Here is an 18,906-nt window from a genome sequence, read left to right as displayed (position 1 = left end):
ATGTTGGGTAACTGTTTTGCAAAGTGGCGCGCGCTATTCAAAACAGTCTGTAAAAGAACCGCGGGGAAACAGAACGCTGGTTGTGGCAAGCAAGCCACAGTTCCACAACTTTCTAACTTTGTTACGTTGAGGATAACGTCTGCTTGGTATGTGTTTGTGAATAAAAAATGTATTTGATTAAAGTCAGTTAGCAAAAGTATTTAGATGGCATGACGTTTTGATTTTGCAAGTCAGCTACTGTTAGGGTRTATTCATTACGTTTTGTAACCGTTTAAGAATCAATCGGAACTGCAAACAGCGAAACTGCGAGGGACCTACCGTCGTAGCAAAACGTAAACGGTTTCTGTTGCAAAACAGGCATAATGAATACACCCCTGTGTGCACTTCAACTCTGTAAKCTAAATTAGCTAACTTATAAGAATCCTGTCAGGCACAACAACGAGTATCTAGCAACTTCTAGCTAAAATTAGTTTAGTAACCTTTTAGTGAAAAGTTGCTGACAAGTTTGATTACTTCACGTTAGGTATGTCTGCCAGACAGTGTTGTAGCGGGGTATTTATGGCAACCCATGATGATCCCGCCAAATATTATTCACTCAGCCACTGAACCCTGGCTGGCAGAGACTGCTGTCGTCACAAATATTTAGCGTCAAGATATTTAACAATAACTATTCAATGTTTAAATGACATTATGTTTGCATTTCAATTATAATGTATTATTGTTGTTATGGTAACTGATTACGCATGGTTAATACACTGATGCTATTTATTCTTCCAGTGAAGTTAGAAACATGATGCCTAGTACAAGGAAGCACAGGTGAGTTACAAGATGTGTATTAGTCCGTCATATSTGTTAAATCATTTACTAATCAATCAATCATGCATATAACATTGACTAACATCCGTATTATTCTACTACAACATTTTTAGTCTCCCAGCCGAAAGGCCTGTCACGGATGGAGGATCTACCCTGAAAAGAAAGTCTCCACTAAAGAAGATGTCAGCCAGACACCAGGAGAAGGAGAACTGCCCATCCCCTCAGAGATCACCAGCTCCATCTCCCCTAAAGATTGCTCGGAAGAGAGCCTCTCCATTCCAGCCTGCTGTGGTTACAGGGTCCTTCTATGGTAAACGCAAACCTTTGTACCTGACACCCCTGGAGAGGAAGATGCTGAATGAGACCAAATCACTGCCAAGGCTGACCACTGTGGATCCGTATGGAATACTGACGGATGCTGAGAAAAAGAGGATGATTAACAGTAACAAGGTCAAGAAAGTGGCCGCTGTACACAGAATGATGACTAGCWTAAAGGGAAATGGCAACTTCAAATCAAGCCTGATCAATTCCTCAAAGCCTAAAGCACCCACCAGCACAAAGCAAGTGGAGCCGAAAAAAGGCATCMCCTTGACCTTCGGAGGTTTAAAGTCTAAGCTCAAGCCTAAGATCTTCGTTGGGGCTGCCTTTTTTAGCACAGGAAAAAAGCCAGCCTCCATGTACAAAAAGTCTGCCCCGAAATCTACCAAGCCAGCTTTGAGTTTTGAGAAAACAAATGCTCTGGTTCTTGCATCAGAGGGAAAACAAGAAAAAAAMCAAAAAGCCCCATCTCCAAAGCAATGTGCTGTTGTAGTGAAGAAACTGCAGGAAGAGCCGCAGTCTCCACCCAGTGTCCAGGATTTGCCAAAGAGTCCAGAGTCACCCGAGGCCCTGTCACCCAGAGCTATAGCAGAGAAATATGGCATGACCAAGGATGTCAGGATTGTGTTAAACTTATCTTTGTCTCCCACATGTTCAGGGTCCCCAGAAATAAACACTCAGGTGAGCTGTATATCACTGGAATCGTGTTTAGCCTGAATCTCAATGTCTGTTAAACCTGTGGGGAAATAATTAGCAAAGCATAGTGTATACATACTACATTTTATTATATTGTTCTTTCACTGTTTGTAGGAGGATTTTATCACGGATGCAGGCTCTCATGCAGTGTTTGATCTCAGTGATATTAGCCCATTAACCTGTATCAGCAGTCCAGTCAAAGGTAGTTTTTTTTTTGTCATTGGTCAATTATCATTCATATGTTTTCACTTCAAATCAAATGTATTTTTTATTTATGATTTCTCTCTCCCCTTTAGACTCCTTAGCCGATTCTGTAGAATCCTCAGCTGTGTGTACAATCTTTGGCTCTGCATCAAAGAGGTAGGCAAAAACCACTTCTGTTTATTTTCAGCTAAAATGGTTTACTGCCCTCCAGGGATGAAATTATTTACAGTCTCGCACATGGTCAAATAGTAGTAACTCCACACACTGTATACAGGAGTGTATATGCATTTATCATAATGTTTCCTTTCACCCTGTAGGCCCCAGTGGAAGGCAGCTCAGGCCTCTCCAATGAATTGCAGCACCCCCTCGTCCCTTGGTCACCCCATTCCCTCTGCTGCTAAAGAGAGGAGAGCCAGGAAGAAGAGAGATATGAATAAACAGGCTGAGGCTGATGATCAACTCATCATTGTAAGTAAATYCTTTGATGGACAGATGAATGGATGGAAATGTTGATGATGACTGTTACCTCTCTCTCCCTGCCATCTGTGAGCTCTGCTAATGCTCTGTGTTTACCTCAGGATGCAGGCCAGAAGCAGTTTGGTGCCACYACGTGTGGGTCCTGTGGCATGATCTACAGTGCAGACATCCTGGAAGACAACTTCCAGCACACACAGTTCCATAAGCGTTTTCTGGACAGTATTAAATTTGTGGTGCGTATGCCCAGGCGTTTCCTCCCACACACTGATGTGTACAAGTTGCCTTAAGGATGTTGCTTTTAGAGTGGCTCATTATTTTTTCCACAAAAGCTTAGCCAAATCCACTGCCATGGTTTAGTGGGGCGAAAATGTAACTGACCACTCTCTCTTGATTTCCGACGGCTGCTTAATCAATGTTTCCTTCTCGTCCCCAGGGCTGGAAGAAAGAGAGGGTGGTAGCAGATTTCTGGGATGGAAAAATCATTCTGGTTCTACCAGATGATCCAAAATACGCTGTCAGAAAGGTACTGTATATATAGTTACGAATCCGGACAAATATATTTACACCCTTGCACTTTTCTTAAATAATTCCCTTCTAAAATGGAAGACCCACAACCTTCAACAGAGACAGTTTTTGGACACTGGGTTGAACATTGGTCTACAAAACTCCTTGCGCACATTCATGGCCCCCAGTAACAGAGGCAGCAAAGCAACCCCACAGCATTATCAAACCTCCCCTTTGTTTGATTGTAGGGGGGATGTTATTTTCATTGAATGCTTCATTTGGTCGTCAGTAAACGCTGATCTTTATTGCCAAAGAGCTCTAATTGTGTTTAATTGGTCCACAGAACATTTCCCCAGGATTTAGGCTTGTTTAGGTGGGTTTTTGAGAAGTTCAATAAGGCTTTCTTGTGCCTCGGTCAGCAGTGGTGTTCCTATGTTTACCAACGGCGAAATGAAGCATTCAAAGAAAAGATCACCATCCTTCCAGTCAAACATGGGGAAGGTTTAGGTAATGCTGTGGGGTTGCTTAGCTGCCTCTGGTCAGCAGATTATCAAGGTGTTTTGGATTGCAATGTTCAATCCAGCGTCCAAAAACTGTCTCTTTTGAAGGTTGTGGGTCTTCCAGCCGGACAACAACCCCAAACACACATCAAAAACACAGAATCGGTTCAAGAAGCGCTGGACTGTTCTGTCATATCTATAACCTGAGGTGAGAGCTGAAAACAGCAGTTGGTGGAGGGCACAACCTCAAACATTGAAGAATTAGAATTGTTCATGCTTAATGTTTGTCAGGCAGAAGATGTGAGGCAACTTGCTGACAACGAGTTGGGCTTCCAACAAGTGTCCCTCAGCTGCCCCAGCCAGGCTAAAACCTATCTGTTTGTGAACAGTGACAGGATGGTCGTCGGCTGCCTCATTGCAGAGCACATACGACAGGTAAAAACTATTTTCTCCTGTGCTGCTAAACTTTTGCGCTGTGTTCAAATGTGTCACGCTCCAAACATGGTAGGTTTTTCAGTAATGGATCAGGAGTATTTTACCCGACTATGGTGACGTAAAGGCCTGTGATAATGTTACTTTCCGGTCGCGTGCTTGCGAAAGATGAAGTTTGATTTATCAAGAAATTAACAAATATACGCTCAGATAGAATCAGACGTGAGCTTTAGTGCACGGTCATTTCTGCTGTCAACTCTGCATTCATGAGGGCCAGTGACGCCTCATTGCAGAGCACATATGACAGATAGGGGAGCACTGGAGGAGATTCAATCAGGTCTTTGTAAACACACTTAGTGGATATTCTCACTTTCTAACTAGGTGTAGTTTGTGAGTGGATTGCTATCTTACAGGGATATTTAGCTTAGTGACTGATGAATGATTGGGCTATCTTGCCCTTTGTTTCCAGGGCTTCAGAGTGCTGGAGCAGCCCGAGCAGACTAAGGACATGACCAAGGAGGATTTCATGGAGCACCACAGGGTCTGGTGCTGCTCTACCACCCCAGAGAAGGCCATCTGTGGGGTCAGCCGTATCTGGGTGTTCAGCCTGGCCCGTAGGAAGGGCATCGCCACAAGGATGCTCGACACCGTCCGGTAAGAGAATTATTACAGGTTGGGTAGTGCTAACTTGAGATAAATGGATGTTAATATAAGGGATGTGGTCTGCACAACAATGGAAAATGTGGATAGCTACTGGTTTGAGGGTGCATTAGTTTCAGTGATGTATAAATTGAGTTATTCCTGATTTAACCAGGAAAGGTCATATGCCATTTTAATGAATGTATTTCTGTCATTTCAGAAACTCCTTTATGTATGGGGGCCACCTGACCAAGGAGGAAATTGCTTTCTCTGACCCTACCCCAGACGGCAAACTGTTCGCCACAAAGTACTGCGAGACGCCTGCGTTTATGGTCTACAATTTCATTGGTTAAGGCTGAAATGACATTTGACATATTTTGGTCCTTTAATGAGTACGTGTTAAACTTAAGAAAATATACATTTACATTATCACACTACCGTCATTAACATTTCATTAATTTTAACCCCTTTTAAATGGACATGCATCCATCATTCGTATCACACATTTTAAAGCCCATTTCATAGAGAATGATAAACTGGACTATATGTAGTAACTTACTTTGAAGAGATGGTGATTGATCTCTTCTACATCTTGTATATAGTTTGAATAAAATCTTTACCTCTTATCACACTTCAGAATCACAATTTCTTGGAAAATACATGTAATGCTGCAGTCTTCTAGTGAAACAGGTGCATTTTGGGTAGAGTAGTTTGTCAGCAATAGAACTAACCGTTATGTGCTGCTGCTACTTACAGAAATGCATTGTGAGCTAAATATCTACTGAGCAAAAATATAAACACAACATTCAAAGATTTTGGGCTGGCGTTGTTACATTTGGTCTGCGGTTGTGAGGCCGGTCGGTACTGTCAAATTCTCTAAAACGGAGGTGACTTATGGTAGCGAAATTGACATTCTCTGAAAACAGATCTGGTGGACTTTTCTACAGTCAACATGCCTATTGCACRCTCCCTCAACTTGAGACATGTGTTGCAACAAAACTGCACCTTTTAAAGTGGCCTTGTCCCCAGGACAAGGTGCACCTGTGTAATGCTCATGCTGTTTAATCAGCTTCTTGGTATGCCACACCTGTCAGGTGAATGGATTCTCAAAGGAGAAATGATCTAACACATTTGTGCACAACATTTGAGAGACAAGCTTTGTGCATGTGTTCAGATACCATTTCAATCAGGCTAGTCTTAATGAAGATGAGCATTAAGCATATTAATTTAATTGCATGATCATTAACAACCTGTTTCAGCTGAAAATTCCTTCATCTATTTTACATTACACGTTCAGTTTCAGATTGTGCTGCACAATGTATGCCCACATCAATTTGACATGAACACATGGCTACACATGACACTACTAAAATGCTGAAGTAGTAGTCTTTAGAAAAGCGGCTTCCTTAAATTGTTTCATATCAATTTACTCAGACATTTTATTTACTACATTTCACCTGAAAAGAGTACAGGACAGGATATTGCATACATACAAGTCAAGACAAACAGGAAAGGTTTCTGGATACGAAAACAAGACTAGCCAACATTACAGTATGGTTTGAATGAGATGAGACTAGTCTAACTGATCAGTCTATGACAATGACATTGTTTTTGTTGTCCGCCTGCATGTTGGACTCCAGAACCTGAACTATTTGGGTAGCTGAGGGGCGTTTCTGTGGATTCTCCTCCGTGCAGAGACAGAAGAGCTCCACCATTCTCTGGTAGGCTCCCCCAAGACTCTCAGAGTCCAGCGCCGGTCGGGTGCCCAACTTCTCATAGTAGGCATCCTCAAAGTCATCCTCGTCCATTGAGACATCTAAAAGGGTAAATATAAAAGTTCATTGTAAAATTACTTTTAACAATCATTGAGCAAGTGATATTGTTTGACAGAACTTATGGGACAAACATTTGTCAAAGAGTGACAAATCTCAGATCTTATGAAATAATTATCTAAAACAAGTTAACGTAAGAGAAATAGCCTTTTAAAAAGAGCTCTAGATTCAAATGCAGCCAGAGTATGAGAACTCTCCTTACCCTCCTCCTCACTGTTCTCCATCTCCAAGTGAGGCATGGCCAGAGTCATCATCTCCCACAGGGTCAGTCCGTAGGCAAAGATGTCTGCCTTGTCCGTGATCACGCCTCCCTCTTCCAGAGCCTCCTTGGGCTTCCACGGCTCAGTGCCAACGTACTCTGCTTTGGGGTTACTCACTGAGAGGCAGAAACAGGAATAGGTTTAAACACGTTATACAGTGATTGAAGCCAGGGTTTTTAGGCATATTGGGCGTTCTTACATTTGACCAACGGTTTATTTGTGAGTATTTGTGGTTCTCAGAAAATCCCAAAATAGAATTTAAAGATCTTAAAGTTGGGAACATGTTTAAGAAACTATTGAAGAATAAAGAGGAATGTATTTGCTTTGAAGCCTAAATAACAGAAATGGAGGTATTGTAAACATTTTTGATCCCCTTTCATTTTTCTTGCCAGTGTTAACATCTCTTAACTATAATTAATCACACATTGCTCAAAGCATTTACAAGCAAGCTGCATGAAAGGGTGAAACTATTACAAATTTTTGTCTATATAAAAGTATTAATATGTATTAAACAATGTTCTAGCTCTTCTGCATTTGGTTTGAGGTAAACTAAACTCTTATTGCATTTCACTTGTTGACACCCGGAACGATTCACCTTTGCCTAGGCCTACAGCCTATTTCTGAAATACAAGAATACATAAACTTGTATTGATTGTGCCTTTTTCATTGAGAGGTTCCATGACCTCATGAAAACAGGCATGGTGTACWTGGCAAACCACCTGTACATGTTTGTTACTCTATACCCCTCCCTACAGCATCACTACCATGAATTCCCAGGCTGTGTTTATGAGAAAGCCCTTGGCATTCGTTCCATTAGGCTCATGACATGAGTGCGTGCAACATTGTGAAAATCATCTACAGGCTACTTTGCAGGAACAACAGATGTTTGGCATTACTCCCAGAGTCCTAAACCAGGCTAGTAGGAATGCACTTTGTTAAAGTCTAATCAGTGTTTACACCAGACTAATTTCYCAGGTTCACACTAACAGTGAAAAAGGCAGGTTGTCTGACAACATSGGGAAACGAGGCCTAACGACTAAAATACCAAGTAATGCCTATTTTCCCCAGTGTTTAAGTGCATGTATTCAGCTCAGATGCTGACATCTACCTTTCATATTCTCATCCAACTGCAAGGAGACTCCCACATCGCAGATTTTGACAGTCTCAAAGTCACCCTTGATGACAACATTGCAAGACTTCATGTCGCCATGTAATAGCTTCTTCTCGTTGTGAAGGTACTGGAGAAAGTGGGAAAAAATATATACATTTCAGTGTTTCCTTCCTATAACAATTGTACAGTCATGTGTTTGACTCACATTAAAAGATGGAATAACATGAAGCATCTGGGAACAATGAGAGGGAAAGAAAACAGGAACATAATTGATATTTAAGGGGATTTTCATGGTGGCTTTTAAAGTTTATTTGGTCATAGCTAGGCAATGAATCTACACTCAGCARTGACACTTAAAAAAACACCCCCTCAGGGGATTACAGAACATTTGAAATCGTGAACCTGAAATTGTTTTTGTAATAACCAATAAAGGAGAAACTCAAAGACCCTTCACCACATGTCTGTATTCACATCAGAGGAAGATTGAGTTGGGGAAAATGTATAAAAACAATCTTCAATTACATTTGCTTACATGACCGACTGCCCCAAAGCATGAGAAATGAATAAAGCCCATCCATATCAATTAGCCTATCTGGATAATCACATCAAAACMTATACAGTTTACAGTACTCCTGGTATTACAGCTTTCTGTTTACAAGCACTTTCAATTACCCACCCCTTCCGGACCTAGACCAGGTGTAAACTGGGTTCAAAAGATGAGTATGAGGTTACCTGTAGGCCACGCGCCACATGCAAGGCCACTTTCTCAATGGTGGCGGCTGGATAAGCCTTCAGGCCCTTCTCTCTTCTCCACTCTATCAGGTCATTCAGGGACTTCTCCCCACCATACTCCATGGCCAGGCACTTAGAGCCATCATTGGCAGTGGTGAAGGCACGGAATCCTGTCAAATCATATGGCTGTTAATACGGATATCAAGAACCAAATATTGCATGGACTGGGATTTGTTCAACACAATCTTTATAATATGTACAAGTACAGTAGCTCTTTTCATGTAGAGTATAGAAGGTCATTACACTGTAAAAAAAAAATATATATATATATAATTCATTCTTACCAACAATGTTTGGGTGCTGCAGACCTTTCAGGATATTTGCCTCGTCACAGAGTCGTCTCTGGTAGACACCCACCTGCTTTGAGGCACATTTGTTGTTGATCTTTTTGACAGCCCATGGAGACAGGTTCAGTTTACCAACTCTAAAAAAACGAGCACATGGGAACATGGTCATGACTCGTGACACACCAAAACCATGGGTGACATTGAAGAAGCTAAACAAAACAAACCTGTTCATAAGATACACATTCACCCCAGTTCCACATCCCAGTTTCTTCATGAAAGGGGAGGCAGGGATGGTTATGGGAGTTCTAGGACTGGCAGTGCTACCAGAGAGAAGGCTCTTCACCCTGTCTGGTTTGCAGGGCGTTTTGAATCCATTCACATCACTGGCAATAGTGGAATCCATTATTTTCTAGATCTGTGAATAGAGATGTAAAAGAGATGTGACAGATGTAAAATAATCGTTCAATGCTAGCACAGCTGACTGGGTAGCTAACGTGTTATCTAGGGCTAGGCCACTGATCTAGGCAAACTTTTTCCCCATTCATCGACGGTAATGCCTTAACAGTAAGTTACATATTGGGCTAGGCTAACTTCAACAACCGTCAGTGATCTAACGTTATCGCAGGGACCCAAAGTTAGCGATCATGCTAATTTACTCAAACGTGCGATTATGATCGTTTTATGTAGCTACAGCATAATGGGATAAATTCACAGATKATTATTTCTTACCAATTTCTGTCTTGCAGCTAGCTATGTCTTCATCCCAAAACCTGCAGAAAACGCGCCCAGTCTTCGTTCAAAAATTGTTTACGTGGGTCAAGTACAGGCGCGCTAGAAGGACAAACGGCACGTCTGTCAAATTAAAAAGCGTTTTTAAAATATGTAATGAAAAGGGAAAGTGGATACCTAGTCAGTTGCACAATTGAATGTATTCAACCGAAATGTGTTCCGCATTTATAACCCACCCCCTCTGAATATGTAGCCCATAGATATATACAGTGATTGAGCCACAGGAGGTTGGTGGCACCTTAATTTGGGAGAACAGGCACGTGGCAATGGCTGGAGTGTAATTTACATTTACATTTAAGTCATTTAGCAGACGCTCTTATCCAGAGCGACTGGAGTGTAATAAGTGGAATGGTATCTTGCCATCCCATTTCCTCCGTTCCAGCCATTATTATGAGCCGTCCTCCCCTCAGCAGCCTCCACTGCTCAGATTGAGCCCACCAACTATCTGAAATACAGGTCAGTGGCATGGACACACTGTTTGGTGTATAATATAATGTCATGTAGCTTCCGGTTTGATAACAAAAAWATATATATATATTCAAGTAAAATACATGTATTACACCAGCAGAGGGCAGGCTTAGGAGCTAAATAGAGAGGTATGTTGTTTGTGTGGACCTTCACAGTCTATGGTGTGGACTGTGGGCATATGTAGATGCACCAAAGTGCTTTAGCCTACATTAAACATCTTACAAACTTATAGTGCATGTCATGACCACAGGTTATAAATAGGTAGATGTGACCACCAGTGGTGTGCTGAGCAAGGAGGATGGTCCTGTGGTACGATAATACACCAGATTCCAAATCAATGAAGGCCTACTGTAGTGCACTGAAATGTGAGATTCATGCGGAGCCAACTTGTCAAACCTGTGTTGTTTATCTCTCTTATAAACAAAAAATAAACAACAATTATGTTCATTGCATGTGTCTCTTTTTCTTGACTGATATGGTGTGTGTTCTAAGGGGAGAAAAGACAGCTTTGGGTATGCAAATGTTCTGCACTCTCTCAGACTGTTTACGTAAGTAAAAAAAAAAAGGTTTATTTATCTTACATTTTCATGTTTGGGGCCCGAACCCTGGACTCTAGTGGCAGAACAGATTTCCATATTTTCTGCAGATCAAGGGACAAATCCCCTGTTTAATTTGTTATTTAACCAGCCACATTTGAGCAGATGTCTGCTGCAGCCTGCATGCGTGTCTGAAATGATCCCAAGCACAGTTGAGGCACACGTGTCTTACCCAATTTCTCCACATGTGCATACATACAGACATCACCATAGCAATGGGCAGACCATGTCCCAGCCATACTGCCCTTCCAGGTGGTACTGCATGCTGTTTAATCACTGGTGGGAAGGATTTCRATACCCTAGTTGTTTCCCCTCTTTCCTTCAGCACTATATTGTAGAAACATAGTTTAATATGAAGACAGTGCATTGTTGCTACATGTTTTGGTTGTTTTTATAGACATGTGTTCCTTGGTCAAACCTCAGTGTGGGCTCTGGAGGGGAAGAAAGAGCTGTCCTCAGCTCTGCTCAAATTGGTTGGAATTGGGGAAATCCACAATTTAATCACTTCATGCATGTTTTCAATGTCAAATGTTGTTCTGTATACATGGTTTATTTGTCCATGGTTTTACTTGAATAATCAACTGCATTTTGACAATTTCTTGCTTATTGTTTAACTTTACATTAATTTGGATCATATCCAGTGTACATATGTTAATCAATTCTGTATATGGACATGTCGACAGAATGTGTGTGTTCCAACAGCAGCTTCATCTGAACATTCAGACCCAGGATGGAAGACGGTTCAGGAAATCCAGGCCAAAGGCCACCGATAACTCTTGCTAGTTTACAATAGCAAACAGCGGCTGTCAAATCTTTCTTATAGAGATGATCCTGTCCAGAATACTCATGGGAATATGGGGGAGTTCTGGAGGGCTCTGGGGTAGCAGTTCAAAGTGCAGCCTTGGAACATACTCATTTTTTTTTAAGTTACACATCCAGCAATCAGCACTGCTTGAACTGCCCTTTCTGAGTTATGTGATGTGAGCCTGCTCTGAACAATGTGGTTTCTTTCCATAAATGAACTGAAGAGATAGTTATTGAGCCCACTACCCCTTGCACAAAATCACTGTAAATAGATTCACTGATTGTTATTTCAAATCCTCATACAGAGCTGACTCAATGTGACAGTCATGGATGTTGATGCCAGAGAGGCCTTGTGGGTACTATAGAGAATAAGAGTCCAATGGTTCCTTTGTCCATCTGTGAATTCCACTGAAATATCTCTTAACAAATATTGTCCTCATGTCATACCTCAAATAAACAACTTGGTGTTGTTTGTCATAAAACCGAGGGTAGAAAATAGATTGATACAGTACCAGATGCTAAAGACTTCCACAATCAGTCTATGAACCTGGGTGTACCAAAGACCCAAACATTTGACATGATAAAATGAAATATGTGCTATTACCTGCTATAAAAGATCCTCCAATAAAAGTTCAAACATGTCGATTAAACGCATTTTCCCCTCACTCGTGATCCAGGGTCTTTGTTCTCGCTAGGCCAGGGGTGGACAACCCTAGTCCTGGAGTGCCGCAGGGACTTCATGTTTTTTATGTAACGACCTGGAAGACCAGGTGTGTTAAATTTAGGCAGTCACTGAACTGATCAATTAGCTCAGTTGATCAGGTGTGGTGCCTAGTTGGAACAAAATCCTGCAGTACCTGCAGCACTCCAGAAACACTGTTTCCTTCCCCTGCCCTAGGCTCACCATATGCTGAGGTGATCAGGTGATTCTCCAGCAGTCATTTCTATATCCGTCCTCCATGTGGAACCACTTTTAAGGTAATTGTTTCTCAGTTGTCAATCCAGAGATGCCATACCCAACTTCCTCTCTCCATCTTCACCTGTTTTCTTGATGTAGCTACTGCAGGGTTTCCTAAACATGGTCTTCTGGACCCCAAGGAGTGCATGTTTTGGCTTTTGCCGTTGGACTATACAGTTGATTCAAATAATCAACTAATCATCAAGCGTTGATAATTTGAATCAGCTGTGTAGTGTTAGGGCAAAAACCCTTGAGCTCCCGAGGATCGAGTTTGGGAAACCCTACTGTAGCTATAGTATGGGATAGGATTACTTAGCTTCATACTGAATTGCCTCTAACCTCATTTTAATACAAATAAATGTCCACATAAACAAATTAATACCATTTTATTCTTTCAACAGTACATGATTTCTTTTTTTTATCAGCAAGAAATATCAAGTTATAAGTATTATCTAATGAACATATCAAATATTATTGTCACATACTCACTGTATTTATTTAAACATTTCATATTACATGAAAAAAATACTATACTATAAATACTATAGTATTCACTGTAGTGTTTTGAAGACTTTACTGTAATATTCACTGTAGTATACTGTATATTTACCATTAACTATAGTATAAATACTGTAGTAAAATAAAACTGTAGTATATACTACAGTTTTTAATGTAGTGCTTTTTAAGAGATTACTGTAGTATTTTCTATTGTGTTTTTGTTTTATTATCTTTGACATACGTKGAGGCTTTGTCCTTGAGGAAATCTACTGGACAAGTACTATAAAGATCACATTTTCAATAACCTGCATGTAGTTAGGACTGGGGTCTAAACAGATAATTCAGCACTTTTGTTCTTTTCTATAATCTGTAGGTAACACAATATATGGTCTATACTTGGCATGTAGGTTTCTCACTTATGGGTGGCACAAATTGGAATATGGGGGAGGGGAATGTTTTCCAATTAGTTACCATACCCACAAAGTCAAAATTGGCTATAACGTAAAAAATGTATGGGATTTTTTTTGTTGCTTCTTCATCTAAATTTAAGGTTAGGTATAAGGTTAGCAGTGTGTTTAAGGTTATGGTTAAAGTTACGGTTAGGTTTAAAATCACATTTTAGGAAGATAAATTGTAGAAATAGGAGGGGCTTAAGACTATGCGGCTGTGGTAACTAGTGACAGCCGAGGGGAATGGGCAGGGTATATGCTAATTAAATATTGTAGTATTTAATATAGTTTAAAAAAGTGTTGTGTTTTTGCCGACTGTAGTGTTTTGGCGGACATTACTGTAGTAATTACTACAGTGTTTTTGTTGCGGATAATACTGTAGTATTTACTATAGTATTCTACGGTATATTCCAACATTCTCTAGTAAGTACTACCACACACGATCGAGGGATGTTGCAGTGTGTAGTATAGTATTATACGGTATTACAGTTTACTACAGAATTTTATAGTAAGTGCTGTAGTATTCTATAGTAAACTGAAGTATTTTTTCATGTGGACTGGGTGTTATGACCAGCACAATCGATAAACAGATATTTACACTCCTCAAACGTACTTATTAAATCTTGTCCAATAAAAGTGGTGGTTAGACTTACAGGGGTACCATGGTATAATAAATCAACCAATCTCGACTTCACATACTGTAGCAATTATAGCATCCTGGTATTTGATAGAATGTTCCTAAAGTGGGAACCTGGGTTTGTGGTCCCAGTTATACAAATCAAAATTGTGTGCAGGCTGCTCCCTTGTACTTGAAAAGGCATTGCATGACAGTGATGAATTTACAGAACAGTTGAAGATCCATGCAAAAATTACCTCTTATGTTCACAGACTAACTGCACTCTAGTTGAATATTTGAGAGTGGATTATAATAGTAATGATCACATACTGTAGGAATATGTATTTCTACAAAACAAGAATAATTTCTTTCTATGAAAATAATTCTGAAGAATTCCAATAGAAAATATTTGGTATAGTTTATTTTCTGTTTAAGGACCTTTCCCAATCTGAGTGAAAATATACAAAGAGGGTAAGGTGTTATCTTTGACAGTTGTCACATACACCAGATAGGTGCAGTGAAATGTGTTGTTTTACAGGATCAGCAATAGTAGTATGGCTCCCCTGGAGCAAATGGTCAAGTGCCTTGCTCAAGGGCACATCTACAGCTGTTTCACGTTGTCAGCTCAGGTATTCGAACCAGAAAACTCTATAGCACTGGAGGCTGGTGGGAGGATCTATGGGCTTGTTGTAATGGCTGGAATGGTATAAAGGAATGGAGTAAAACATTTGGTTTCCATATGTTTGATGTCTTCGATGCCGCTCCATTTATTCCATTCCAACCATTCCAATGAGCCCGTCCTCCTATAGCTCCTCCCACCAACCTCCACTGCTCTATAGCACTCTATAACACCTCAATAGCACTTGTCTGAGTATGAACCTCAGTGGATGAAAGTGAGGACCATGTCTAAAGGGGTGCTGCTTYAATGCTCCAAATGAAATACTGAGAGATAGTCCAGATTCATGTGGCTCAGAGTGTATCAAACCTAGTCCTCAGGACCTCAGCACATATCTTTGCATATCCCAAAGCAATATTTGTCTAGGCTCATCTACAGAAATCTATGATGAAAGATATCATGCTCATGGCAACACTTGATTTACATTTGAAAGTGTATTACGTCAGCGGTTGGTTTCGCTTATTTCACACAATAATCTATATTTCCCTGTTTCTTTTCCTGTGATAAACCTCAAGTCGTTGTGCATGTTTTACCATTTCATAAAAATGTTCCCAAAATATAAAAAGCCATCTAGGGCTGTAATTTGTCTTACTTTAGTCCTGGTTTCCATACATAAACCAAGTGTTAGTCTCCAAACCGCCCCTGCAATTGTCGATGAAGAAAGAGGCATCTTTGGCTGCGCTCTAACATAATCAAAATTAGCCAGTTGAAGGGAGAAGAATGAACGAGAGAGAGAGACTCTAAGTCATGATGATAAAAACCAACGCTTGGCTCTACTGGGGCCAAGCCATACATCTATTTCAAATGGCATTAGTTCCCTTTATTTTCTTTGTAATCGCGTCATCTGCCAACAATTGGACAAACATTTGTGACTGACCATTTTTAAGTTGGTCCTTTATAGGCACTGAATCTAGTTCAGCTATTGTTAAATATACTTTACGTGGACAAAGTCGGCCAAGAGGCCCTAAAGGGGTCTGAAGTCAAATCAGTTGCCCACAGCAGTGAGTGGGTGTAGGGCGTCAGAACGCAGCCCCTCTGCTCTACCTCATGCTGCCTGTCATCTGCAATTTAACTCTGCAGTTTAAAACTGAACTCTGAACTGAGTGGGAGTTAAAATGGTGGGTGTTAGGTGTTGCATGTCACCCCCGCATCCTCCACGTGCCCACAGTTTGTCTTACCCCAGCCTGAGAACTTGCACTGGTGGATGGTGTCCTCATTCCCAACACAGGCCACATCATCCATCCAGATGAGCCCAGTACCTGTAGAAATAGACAGGGAGATATATTTGTATATTAATGACAGAGAGCGAGAGAGAGCGAGAGAGAGCGAGAGAGAGAGAGAGTGCGGAAACACTTTAGTCAAGATTTACCTGACAGTGCAGGTCACTCCAGTACTTACAGAAACATATGGTTTTCAACTGAGATTATAAAGGAGGGATTTAGAGGATTTTTTCAAAGAAATGTTTCATATTTTTTTATTTCACCTTTATTTAACCAGGTAGGCCAGTTGAGAACAAGTTCTCATTTACAACTGCGACCGGGCCAAGATAAAGCAAAGCAGTGCGACAAAATCAAACAACACAGAGTTACACATAAACAAACGTACAGTCAATAACACAATAGAAAAAATCTATGTACAGTGTGTGCAAAAATGTAGAAGAGTAGGGAAGTAGGCAATAAATAAGCCATAGAGGCGAAATAATTACAATTTAGCATTAACACTGGGGTGATGGATGTACAGATGATGATGTGCAAGTAGAGATACTGGGGTGCAAAACAGCAAGAGGGTAAGTAATAATATGGGGGTGAGGTAGTTGGGGGTGCTATTTACAGATTGGCTATGTACAGGTACAGTGATCGGTAAGCTGCTCTGACAGCTGATGTTAAAAAGAGAGTTGCATGGGGGCAGCCAAGTATCAGGCTCTGATGTTCTATTCTTTCTCTCAAATCACAGCCTTTATCTGAAGTGAAGAGACTGTGATAGCAGAGTATGGTCTGGCCATACTTAGTCTCCTCTCCTAGCTCTCCTAGCCCCTCAGTCTGCTGAGTAATTCATCACACCAGTCTCCTCTGAGAGCTCTTGGAAGCGTTAATGTGAGGCAGATATCTGGCAGAGGGATGAGAGCACGCCGTGTCTCCACAAACACAGAGGTTCTGGAGACTGGAGCAAGCCTCTCCTCTCTCCCGTCCACAGGCATCAGCTAGGGTAGCTAAGCACCACCAGAGAGGACCTCTGGCATGGAACCTCTGTCTGAAACTGGGTTTATTGTTGTATCAATTACATTGAAGACAGAGCTGGGAGGCCGACAAACAAACATGACACCACCCCCCAGCGCCTGCTTCTTGATCCAAATTAAAATTATTTCAAGACCCAGTCAAGATCTCCAAGATGGCTTAATAAAGTGTAGCTGTCTGAAGAATGAGGTGCAAAATGAATATACAATGTATAAATGCACCTTAGGAATTCCATTGTTCATGATGAGTTTGGAGTTACAATGGTAGACTTGGGACAATGAATTCATCATGCGCTTTGAGAAGAAAGGTCATGTCATCAATCAGTATGTAAATCTGATAGGAATGCATTTGTGTGCTTGAGGGCTGGATGGTTTTACACTCTGTCTATTGTTCTACCACTGTGCTCTTTTTGGGATCTAAATTACCTTACTTGCCAAATAAGCAGGTTTGAGAAGTTCACTAACATAAATCAAAGACATAGGATCTTAAATATATGCCTAACATAACCCAACTTGGTTTGATCTATAACAACAAGGTCTAATATACAGTATATCAAACCAATCCACATAATATATGTTTTTAAGATGCAATATGTCATATGAATGTCTCTGTTCCCACAAAGTAACATTAGCATAAGCATGTCTGTCTTACTCCACATTTGATTCCGATTTCTTCAGGGTTATATTTGAATGCTGACAAAATAACAAGCACAAAAAGCACAATATGGTTTTTATAAACCTGAATCAGACGTTCATTTATTTTACTCTATGCTGAGAGTTTACAGATATGCATGAGGGCCTCCTTCCATAGACCAATCAGAGGCTGTGTACGGGTGAGAGGATTCATAGACAGACTTGATGAAAGACCATTAGAGGCCAATATAATATCAATATATCCTGCTCTAGTTGGAGCCAGCAGACTAGACCATCAAACTGTTTAACGTCAGGGCTGGTCTGATATAGCGTATAAATAGAAGTCTGTAATGAGAATTCTTTGTGTTGTTTGGTAGTAATGTCTCAATTTCAGCAATTCTATCTATCGTTGTGTGTCTTGGCTCCAAAGAAGTAGTATCCCTAATGTTCAAATGAGTCCTGTCCCTCTCATGTTTAAGAACAGGATGTGTAAGTAAATATCATACCATATTGTTTTCCATATACTTTATGACCAACGGTATTGTCGAGGACGGACCACAATCACGAAGGCCTGGCCTACTGTCTATCTACTCTATCCGTTTGTTCACAGAAACATTTTGAACTTTAAGTGTGAGCAATATTTTCCCTTCGAATGTTGGCGAACACAGTGTGTATGATCAGAGTTCTGCTCAAAGGTCTTTCTACCACATTTAGCACCATAAAGTGCTAAAGTGGCGACTCCAAGTCGTAGCACAACCAACTACATTACATTGAATAACTGAAACATCTTGAGTGCAGCATGAACATGAAGCAAACTTGAAAAGAAAACTTGGCCAGGGCCGGTATAGTATAGTGTACATTCAGCACAGATTTTCAGAGGCTGATGCATCACTGTTGGGTTTATTTTAACAAGACATGCCTCCTAAACTGGTTTACCCCAGATCTTAACACTTCGTTTCAGAATTATTTATTGGACTGACCATGCAGTGATGTACAATGTCGTCTCTAACTTAATTATAGATATATCACATCAAAGATATTTGTCAAGAGTAAATAAACTGGAAACATTTGACTAAATGTAGCTTCACAAATGGGGTCTATGAAAGACATATTTACAATTATTTCATTCGTCCTCAAATAACATACACCCTCAAAAGCCAATGTGGATTATAATACATTTTAAAGCATGGCTCTTGGAATTAGTATTCCCAGAAACAAATAATATTAATACACCATAATATGTTGATTGGACCTAACAGAGGTGTGTGTGTGTGTGTGTGTGTGTGTGTGTGTGTGTGTGTGTGTGTGTGTGTGTGTG

General features: G+C 40.6%; 3 protein-coding genes across 5 annotated transcripts in view; 1 reads left to right on the top strand and 2 right to left on the bottom strand.

Moving 5' to 3' along the window:
• Positions 1–40: 40 nt before the first annotated feature.
• LOC111954109 (N-acetyltransferase ESCO2-like) lies at positions 41–5,217 on the top strand. Of its 2 annotated transcripts, none has more exons than XM_023973606.2 (11): positions 41–146; positions 778–816; positions 930–1,815; positions 1,945–2,032; positions 2,127–2,190; positions 2,352–2,502; positions 2,613–2,744; positions 2,945–3,034; positions 3,807–3,950; positions 4,417–4,601; positions 4,807–5,217. In XM_023973606.2, exons 2-11 carry the CDS (start codon positions 791–793, stop codon positions 4,937–4,939), a joined length of 1,899 nt encoding a protein of 632 aa, XP_023829374.2. In that variant the 5' UTR covers positions 41–146; positions 778–790; the 3' UTR covers positions 4,940–5,217. The 2 variants fall into 2 exon arrangements, with proteins under 2 accessions (XP_023829374.2, XP_023829375.1); XM_023973607.2 differs by lacking the exon at positions 41–146 and adding an exon at positions 191–523.
• A 790-nt stretch (positions 5,218–6,007) lies between these two features.
• LOC111954110 (lymphokine-activated killer T-cell-originated protein kinase homolog) lies at positions 6,008–12,240 on the bottom strand. Of its 2 annotated transcripts, none has more exons than XM_023973609.2 (7): positions 12,130–12,240; positions 9,093–9,283; positions 8,866–9,005; positions 8,522–8,691; positions 7,787–7,916; positions 6,621–6,794; positions 6,008–6,402 (listed from the first exon to the last, which is right to left on the bottom strand). In XM_023973609.2, the coding sequence occupies exons 2-7, from the start codon at positions 9,269–9,271 to the stop codon at positions 6,173–6,175; spliced, it is 1,023 nt and encodes a 340-aa protein (XP_023829377.1). In that variant the 5' UTR covers positions 9,272–9,283; positions 12,130–12,240; the 3' UTR covers positions 6,008–6,172. The 2 variants fall into 2 exon arrangements, with proteins under 2 accessions (XP_023829377.1, XP_023829376.1); XM_023973608.2 differs by lacking the exon at positions 12,130–12,240 and adding an exon at positions 9,598–9,805.
• Positions 12,241–12,854: 614 nt separating this feature from the next.
• The window catches only part of LOC111954468 (scavenger receptor class A member 5), a 61,122-nt gene continuing 55,070 nt past the window's right edge, over positions 12,855–18,906 (bottom strand). Inside the window, exon 9 of the mRNA XM_023974241.2 lies at positions 12,855–15,981. Coding sequence (XP_023830009.1) covers positions 15,848–15,981 — 134 coding nt within the window. The 3' untranslated portion in view covers positions 12,855–15,847. The remainder of the gene's footprint in view (positions 15,982–18,906) is intronic.

This window comes from Salvelinus sp. IW2-2015, linkage group LG28 (genome assembly GCF_002910315.2).
Source record: "Salvelinus sp. IW2-2015 linkage group LG28, ASM291031v2, whole genome shotgun sequence".
NCBI classification, from domain to species: Eukaryota; Metazoa; Chordata; class Actinopteri; order Salmoniformes; family Salmonidae; genus Salvelinus; species Salvelinus sp. IW2-2015.
Note: the sequence above shows the minus strand (reverse complement) of the source record. Positions and strands in the feature narration are given on the sequence as shown.